General features: G+C 32.1%; 2 protein-coding genes across 2 annotated transcripts; one reads left to right on the plus strand and one right to left on the minus strand.

Annotated features, from left to right (window-relative positions):
• Nucleotides 1–385: 385 nt before the first annotated feature.
• LOC101498668 (protein NETWORKED 2D-like) lies at nt 386–4,329 on the plus strand. The gene is made up of 2 exons (XM_004509642.4): nt 386–723; nt 1,447–4,329. The coding sequence occupies exons 1-2, from the start codon at nt 630–632 to the stop codon at nt 4,194–4,196; spliced, it is 2,844 nt and encodes a 947-aa protein (XP_004509699.1). The 5' UTR covers nt 386–629; the 3' UTR covers nt 4,197–4,329.
• Nucleotides 4,330–4,826: 497 nt separating this feature from the next.
• LOC101498993 (nicotinamidase 1-like) lies at nt 4,827–8,750 on the minus strand. Its single transcript, XM_004509643.4, has 5 exons — nt 8,467–8,750; nt 8,125–8,308; nt 6,974–7,107; nt 5,939–6,124; nt 4,827–5,137 (listed from the first exon to the last, which is right to left on the minus strand). The coding sequence occupies exons 1-5, from the start codon at nt 8,614–8,616 to the stop codon at nt 5,060–5,062; spliced, it is 732 nt and encodes a 243-aa protein (XP_004509700.1). The 5' UTR covers nt 8,617–8,750; the 3' UTR covers nt 4,827–5,059.
• Between the last annotated feature and the right edge of the window lie 1,154 nt (nt 8,751–9,904).

The following is a 9,904-nucleotide window of genomic DNA, read 5'->3' on the forward strand; positions in this document are numbered from 1 at the left end:
GGATAAAATTGAAAGAAAAATAATAATAAACTATAAGTTTATAAATTACATGAATTTGTTTATAAAAAAACTAAACTATAAGTTTGTTTTTTTGACGTTAGAGCCACAAAATTATCTACTTTGTATAATTTCCAATATTACATAGTTATTTGTTGTTTTATTATTTTGTTTAAAAATATTAACTTTTTTCAGTTATTTTCCCATGTATCGCTTTCAAAGTAGAACAATGTCATGTAACCAAAAAAAGTAGAACAATGTCACATGCACGTGTCTCATTGGTTGTTCCTTTTTTGAAAAAGGAGAGTTGGGACATCAAGTTCGGGCGAGGTTTACTCCCCTCCATGATCCCATAATTAGTAACATATTAGTTTCACGCTCTCTTTTTTCACACCAAACCTTCTATCAATAATTTTATTTTGTTGAATCACTCTTTTTTTTTCTTCTTTTTTTTCTTTCTACAATCTTGGTCCTCTCGTGGAGTTCATGTCTTCTCCTCCCTCTCTAGACATATAGAGAGAGTAGAAAGAGATACACGTTTTGCATGTTTTTTATTCTCATTTTCTTAATTACCATCCCATTATTACCAACTATTAGGGAAAAGGGATAATAACACGAAGATACAACCAAACATGTTGCAAAGAGCTGCTAGCAATGCATATTCATGGTGGTGGGCCAGCCACATTAGAACTAAGCAATCAAAATGGATGGAACAAAATCTTCAAGGTCATCATCTTTTTTCTCATTTCCTTGTTTCTACTCAAACAATGGACATAAGTTTTATAACAAGTTTCATAGGAGAAAAATGTAAATGACATGTTTTGTTCCTTTTGCATGATTAGTTTAGATAATGAGATTAAACTCCTACGTGTAAAACTTTTTTACACATTTATTCAATTGAATCGCATCATTATGCAACTGTTATATTTATTTGTAAAATATCTTCACAAACATTTATGTGGTGTGATTTGATTGGATGTATGTATAAAAAAATTACATCAACAATGCATATAAATAAAATTCTTAGATAACTAATTAATAATTGAGTTAAGCCTTCAAATCATATGTTTTTGCTTTACATGCAAATAATCATTTGCTTGCTAGAAAATTAAAATTTGATTTCAACAATAGACAATACTTAGTAGCTTCCATGCCATTGAATGATCAACCTAACATAAGTATAACCAACTTTCATGGTTCTAGACTGTTGTCACAAAACCACGCATTCACCCTAGTCAGTAAGTTGAATTTGTTAGATGAATTAAAACTAAACTGTTCATTTTTGAGTTCAGTATGATTCTTTATACAACTCGAAATAAGGTTCATCTGATTTTTGCCCAACTGGCTATCGATGTGATTGGCTTAATATAGGAATCATTTTCTCACTTTTATAATTTGTGATATAATTGTGTGCCTATTAAACTAAAATATACAACAAAAATTGTGCAGATATGGAGGAAAAGGTACAAACTGTTTTAAAGCTTCTAGAAGAAGAGGGAGACTCATTTGCCAAGAGAGCAGAAATGTATTACAAAAGGAGACCAGAACTGATAAGCTTTGTAGAAGAATCGTTCCGCGCATACCGATCTTTAGCCGATAGGTATGATCACTTATCAACAGAGTTACAAAATGCCAACAACACCATTGCCTCTGTCTGTCCAGATAGAGTTCCTTATATGGACGAGGACGACGATGAAGCATTGCCGAGGACACCAAGAAAAATGCCAGAAGGTGTAAAACCAAATGCTCCAAAAGTTCCAAAAGTTCCAAAGCCTCCACTCAAAGATTTAAAAAGTGTCATAACATCAGCCACAAAGAAATTCACTAACAAGAAGGCATCTGCAGCAGCTTCTAAAGCTCCAAAATCGGGTTTAAGCAGAAAGCAGGCAATAGAAGAGGTTGATAAGCTTCAAAAACAGATTCTATCATTGCAAACTGTGAAAGAGTTTCTGAAAAGCTCTTATGATAATTCCATTGCTAAATATTGGGAAACTGAGGCGCAGATCAAGGAAATGCAAGAGAGAGTTTCCAATTTGCAAGATGAACTTGGTGAAGGTGTTGTTAATGTTATCGACGACGAGGAAGCTCGTCATTTAATGGCAGAAGCGGCACTTAAATCATGCCAAGAAACATTGTCAAAATTGCAAGAGAAACAAGCTGTGTCACTTAATGAGACAAAAATTGAGTCCAAAAGGGTAAAAGAAGTGAGGGAAAAGTTAAGTTCCTTTATGAATGAACTTCATTCTGATGAAACTACTACGCGAAATCCGAGGCCAAAAAGAAACGTAAAAGAATTAAAAGAAACAAAGGAGTTGAGTGAAGAAGTGGAGACATTGACTCAGCAGAAACAAGAGTTGCAGTTATTGCAAGAGAAGATTAAAGAACATTTTGAGACTGGTTCATATTCATCTCTAACTGTCACAGAAATGGCCGAAAAGATTGACGAGCTTGTTACCAAAGTTATCAGTTTAGAATCTGCAGTTTCTTCACAGACAGCTCTGGTGAAGAATTTGAAAAACGAAACCGATGAACTACATTCGTTGGTTCGGAGTCTAGAAACGGAAAAGGAAAGTTTGGTTAACGACAAAGTTAAACTGAATGAGGAACTGCGAAAACTGGACGAAAAGGTGCATGGATTACAAGATCTTAACCAAGTTGTTGAAGATCAGAACAACAACCTTCAAACTCATTTCACCGAAGCGCATTGTAGTCTCGATAATCTCTCAGAGAAAGTCCAAAAGGTGAATCGAGATGAGGAGGATGAGGCGGTGGAAATATCACAAACAGAAAAGAAATCATCAAGAGAAGCTGATCAACCAAAACACGACGTTAAAGTACAAGATGCATTGAATCAAGAAAACAAAGTCTTATTGAATGATGCAAATTCCAATAAGGCCACGTCTTTGGTAGAAGATACTGTAAATTCAGATATGGAAAATGAAGTCAAGGTCATTGATTCACAAACAAAAGAAAAAGAAGAAGCAACCTCAGTGAAAAACAAATCTCCTATAGAGTTGAAAGAAAAAGAGAATACTCATGATATGAGCAATAATAACAATATAATAAAATCAAGTGATGATGGAAATAATAAAAATGATTATAAGCAAAATTCATCAGAGACAAATAGTACTTCTAAAGAAGATTCACAAGAGCAAGCAACAACACTAGAAGATGAAATGTGTATGAATGAAGTGAAGGACAAAGAAAATGCTTTGCTATTAGAGTATAGTAACACTCTTAGAAATTATGAAGAAGTGAAAAGCAAGCTGAATGAAGTACAGAAGAAAAGTCAAGATGCACTCTTTGAGTCATCTTTACAGCTGAAAGAATTGAAGACTTCTAATGCTGTGAAAGACGAAGAGATTCGACTGCTACGACAGAAACTAAGTCTTTTGCAGAAAAGCTTGGAGGAAAATGAAGAAATGGGAGAGTTATTGCCGCTGCAGCCACTGGAAAGTCATGTTATTGAGGCAATGTTGAAATTAGAAGAACCAGAACCCACTTCGGCTGTTGAAGAGAAGTTCAGGATGGGAATCGACGAACTTCTAGAGGAGAATTTAGAGTTCTGGATGAAATTCAGCACTTCTTTCACCGAGATACAGAGATACGAAACAACTACAAGAGATTTACTAATCGAGGTATCGAAACTCGACGAAAACTGGAAATCATCAGAAGGAAGTAGTAGCACAAAATATTCATTGAAGTCGGATGCAAGACCGCTTTTTAAGCACCTATCAGAAATCCAAAATGAACTAACATTATGGTTGGAAAACAGTGCAATGCTGAAGGAAGAACTTCAACATAGGTTCTCATCCTTGTGTGAAATACAAGAAGAGATAACAGCAGCATTGAAAGCTAGCGCGGAAGATGATGATTTCAAGTTCACAAGCTATCAAGCAGCTAAATTTCAAGGTGAGGTTTTGAACATGAAACAAGAGAACAATAAAGTTGCTGATGAGCTTCAAGCTGGTTTAGACCTTGTAACAACTCTTCAACTTGATGCTGAGAAGGCTCTTGCAAAGTTGAATGAAAGATTTGGACTTTCAAATTCTAAGAGAAACCAGCCGAGACCGGATTCTAAGAACAACAGTGTTCCTCTAAGATCGTTTATCTTTGGAGTTAAACAAAAAAAACAAAAACAATCAATCTTCTCATGCATGACCCCTGCAATGAATAAGAAATATCGTGCTTTGAAATGATAATTGTAAAGTAATAGTCATACTGCATTTATTTCATCTGCTAATTTTTTTTTGTTGGTTTTATTAGGTATAGTGTATGTATTGAGATTTGAGAGTGCAATTGGCACTTTGACAGGAGAATACTTTCATTTTATACTTGTTTATAAATTGTCAGAAGTGTGATAAATGTATGTAGGGGATTTAGATTGTCCTTTGTATTTTGAGCCCTTTTTCTAATGTACATTAGTGACTCCATTTTGTGTTAGAAATGTTATCTTCTAAAGTACCAAACATCCCATGAATAAACCAAACCTATTAATTCAGTGTTAGTTAAAATGGTATAGAGTAGGCTATTATATTTCATATTGTTACTTCAAGAAGTGTATTGTTAAAAAAATATTCTTTTTGAATTTACAAAGATTTAGAAATCACCTAATATGTTTACACAATTTATCTAATCATTTAATTTTTCAAGACCCAATAAAACTTAAGATCCTGAGACATTAAACATCATGAGACTTGTTAACATGGTATAAGAATTATTGATTTTGGCTTTGATTGACACAATTGACACAATATTAATGGTCTTATATACATATATTCTATAGTGGGTACAGGTTAAATACAAAGTACAGTTTAAAGTACACTAACTAGTATAAACACATTCCAATAACATTAATCATTGATAAGACTTAAGTGCCTGTTTGCTGGAGATTATTATCAACATGAACTTAAAAATTAAACTTCTTGAGAAACTTTTCCCTCGTGAGACAATTTCAGTGAACGAATTGTTTTTTTAAATGCCACACCTAATATGGTGTTATTGACGATAATATGGACATCATTTTTATTTATATACCGACATTTAACTCCATTTCGATTATTCATTCAAATGACACCTCTGATGCTATCTGGGCTCCCCTTCCCCATGCTATGTAAAGGGCAACATGATGCATTAGTGCCTGCAGCAAAATAATAATAATAATAATAATAGTATTAATGGAAACATTAAAAAAAATTAATCACAAACATTGATTTTGTAAACTAATTAATGCATAGGATACAAACAAAAATGACAGCAAAAACAATGTCGGTCAAAAGTATCACAGTTTGGAACCATAGAGGTACGCTGAGTGCTCGTATTTTATCAATATAGTAACAAAGAAAAAAACTAATAAGGATCCAAATTCTATATAGTGAAGGACGGATTTCGATCCTCCCACTACAAAGAGCCGTTGGAACAACATTAAAATCCAACTACACCCAACTGAAGCTTGATCCAACCTCTTAGCAACTGCAATAGAGAATCCAAAGTCGTCGGAAATCACACTTTTGACATAGCCAGGGATCTGGACCATTGAACAAATTTTTTCAATGTCGCACGGTTTGTGTTCCAACTTCGTAAATTGGATCCAAAATACAAAGTTAGAATGTGAACTGTTCAATCTTGATCCAACAGACCAGATTGGCGATTCCGTGAAAGCAGGGAATCCAATTGGTAATCTCTTCGGTGTTTTCTAATATATGTATGTCAACTTTCCTAAATGTTATCAAGTAGAAATATATGATAAATTACCATCACCCAACATCTAAATAATGAGATTATGCTAAATATATTTTCTACCGATTACAGTACATCTTAAAGCTGCATATTTCTCTCTACCACTTCATTTTTCTGTCGTAACCAACTAAAAATGTAAATACAAAACAAACAAACTTTAAGAAAACTAACTTGAAAGCCTAAATTTAATTTGACCAAATACCTCTGGATGAGATACTAGATCTTTGCTAGCTTTGGCTACATGTAGTGGAATATCATAAGTAGCACAAGCTTGGGAGGCCACAATCACATTTTCCAATGGAGAAAGGAAACCACGATTTCTTGCAGACAAAAGTGAACAGGTAAAATCAAGCACGCATATATCAGTGCATATTCCACAAACCAAAACCTGTAACAAGGGAAAACCGGTGTCTAAGAACCTCAACCAAGAATCTATGAGCTAAACAAGTTACAAAAATAATATTAACATAGAATCTCTGATTGCTGATGCAGTCTTGATTGCGGTTAAGCTGCAAATCTTGATATTGCAGCACAATGCAGGACAAATGTGGCCACAGTTGTGGTTGAGATACCGTTTCAGAAACCGTAAAACCTTTATATTCAACCACAATTGCAGACCACAATTTAGAACTATAGTCTCAAGATTCCAACAATCATTAGTTGAGGAAACATATAAGACAATACTTTAATCTTCACATGGTAAAAGTATAAAGATTATTTATCATTGTTCAAAGAGGATTTTAATCCTTCTTGTTTATAGTTTTTATCAATTGAGTTAGTTTTGGTCCTAATACCTTTTTTTCCTTTTAGTCCCTATCCTATGAGTAAGTATTAATATAACTTGTGTTATTTTCATAGTTCATACTTTTGAGTGTAAATCCTATTGATTTTTATTCATTGAAAAAAATGGGCCATAATTAGTTATTTTTATAAAGAATTAATTCCTATAATTTGGCTTACTGAGATGTTGCTCCCTGAGACCAAAACCTTAATGGTATAAACATATCCCATATCCAAATGAATGAAAACTATAACCAAAATCTACCTTAAACACAGTGTCTTACAGAGGTAACGATGAAGCATAGAATGCCACCAGTTTCAAAAACAACTAACAACTACTGCAACCTAAGTAACTACAATAAGGTGACACTATCTTATCTTTGCTTAATGATGGTGAACAAAATCCTACAATAACAGAGAATCAAATAATAACAATATAGGTAATGGCAATTGTTACTTGTTTTATCTGATTACTTTTCACCCAATCAACAAAGACATTAGAGCCATCTTTCTCATATGAACCAATGAATCCATCAATGCAATCTTTGCACCTTAGTGTTGCATTTGGGTCATTTTCCAACCACTGGAGATCTACATGTCAGAGGAAACCAAACGAAACCAAATTAGGGAAATAAACACAAACCCAATAAGCATATTCCTTGGTGAATCCAAGTAATAATTTTAAGAGTGAAGAGTTAAATTAATTCATGAAATATATAGCATCACTCGAATCTTGTATCTGTCATTTAAGCACATTTTAGAGAATGTGAGTGTAATTTTATCTAATTTATTTATATAATTGGAGATGGATTTGACTCCTCTAAAGTGAAAAGTTAGTAAAATAAGTAAATAAATGTGTTGATATTATAAGTGATAACTACTCATGATTGATCATTCATGTGCATACAATAGAAAACATTGATTTATTTATCGAATTGATATTACTCACTTTATTTTCTAAAGTGAGCTGTCTACTTTAAAGAAGCCTAATCCAATTGAGAGTTAATCTAAAACTCTTATGTTTTTTAAGGGAGTACAACATCATTGGGGTCCTTGAATGCGTCAGACAATCAGACACTATAATCCTTAAATGTGTCAAAATTACAGAAGTGACCCTTGATGTATGTATTTCCATTGTATCTTTCATTGATTAGTTTGATTCCCCAAGGTGCCTTCTATTAGTCGGCTTGTTTACAAAAGGCACACTTAGGGATGTTTTTCCAATTTCGATACATTCAGATTACTACACAGTGATACTGTGTCACATATTTTATAGATCAAAATGAGTATTTAAACATTTTAAAGATTAATTCACCATCTCCACTAAATTTAATGAAAGTGAAGAAGTACTACAAAAGAAAGGGTGTGAATACTGTCCAATTACTGGTTACTAGTAACTAGATGGTTTCAGTAAGGTGGTTTCAGTAGGAGAGAAAAACATACATATATTAAAATATTATTATTTTGAAAATATGACCCCTTTTATTTCAATGAGCGATTTATTTGACCATTTCATTTCATGCATATTAAAAAATATATATAAATGAAATGCGAAATGATCAAGTGGAGACAAGCCCAAAAGACAAGAAGATAGAAAACAAAAATTACCAGGAACCAACTTTGCTTCATCGGATCCAATAAGACAGTGTGGTGGATAGGGAGGTTCCGGAATATCCGGGTGATGGCAATCAAGGTATGCAAAAATAGGCCAATTCTTCTGAGCAAACTTTTTCGAAAGCTTCACCGATTCTTCCACCATTTTTGAGATTCTCTCATCATGTTCTTTCGGTGCCTATAGTATAACATAAAAGTAATTTATATAAAATTTTCAAATATTATTTTATTAAAATAAACGAAGTGCAGCCATATAAAATTATTAATTTTTCAATAGAGAGGAAAAAGCCAAGGGAACAGAATAAGTTAAAAGGGGAAAAACAAAAATAGAATTACGAGATTGCCAGCACCAACGGTGCAGAAGCCATTAACAAGGTCGACGAGGACGAGACCAGTTTTGAGGTTGTCGGAGAGAAGAAGAGGTTGTTGTTTCACTGGGATTTGCTCCTTGAGCAGGTGGACGACAGTTGGAGATTGAGAGCCCATTTTGATTCGTATGTTTTTTTATTCTTATTTGTGATGTTGACTAAGACGCAAATCAGGTAATTATAATTTAAAAGGCGCATATGATTTGTTTATAATTAAAAAGTTAATTATTAAGGATTTAGGAGGCTTCGTTTTCTTGTGGTAGTAGCTGCGATGCGATGCTATTTGATTGATGGAAAAGTCCTGCCCTGCCCTGCCCCCACTTCACGCCTTTTTAGTTTTAGTGTGAATGAAATCTCTTTTTTGTTTTTTTTCTTCAAATGTCAAGACCAATTTTGCTATTCTAGAAAAGCTCAATTTAATCTATCCAAAAACTAAAGACACTTTTTTTTTTTAAAAATAAATTGAAATAATTTAATTTTTAGGTGAATTATTGTAAAAAGCTACGTTATTTTATGTTGATGTGTATACGGACTCTTTAAGTGGTTGTTCAATGTATAATATATATTTTTTTTAAAGTAGTATCTGATAATCATTAAATTTCTGATAACAATTAAAATGATAAATAATATTATTGACAATAATTAAAAAAAAATGGCATTTATGTTTTGTTTGGTTAGTAAGAGAAAGTGGAAGAAAAAATTAAAATTTGAAGGAAGAAAAGTGAGACTATTTTTAATTGTTTGAAATAAGTGAAAATTAACAAAAAAAAATAATAATAAAAAAGAAAAGAATATAATAGCAAAATAACACAAATATCCTCAAATAAATATAAAATATAATAAAGAGAATAAAATTAAAATAAACTCATTATAAAAACATAAATATTTAGTCATTATAAAAAAATTGAAATACTAAAAAAGTGTAAAGTAATATTCTATCTTTTAAGATAAACAAAAATGATAATATATAAATTATAAATAGATTATTTGGAAACATAACTAAATTATCAAATACTATTTGATTTTTACTTAATTTTTATATAAAATTTATCATTAAATAGTAATTGTAACATACGAATAATCCTCTTTATATTCTACTTTATTTTCATAATTAACTTTTTTTAATTTATAAATGTTAGACTTTAATTATTATTATAAAATATAATTCTAGCAAGAATTTATCATAAGGTTTTGTCTTTTTATTAAAAATAGTGACGTAGACACTTTCCCTCTCATTATGAGAAGAAACATAATTGATGTGGGTTCCACCAAAACTTTCATTTTCCTTGCTATTTTATTGTTATTCGAAAGGGTGGAAGAATGTTGGAATTTTTGTACTTCTTTTCCACTTCATTATAAACCACATACCAAATTTCTTTTTCACTTCATTATAAACCACATACACT

Source organism: Cicer arietinum, chromosome 7 (genome assembly GCF_000331145.2).
Source record: "Cicer arietinum cultivar CDC Frontier isolate Library 1 chromosome 7, Cicar.CDCFrontier_v2.0, whole genome shotgun sequence".
NCBI lineage: Eukaryota > Viridiplantae > Streptophyta > Magnoliopsida > Fabales > Fabaceae > Cicer > Cicer arietinum.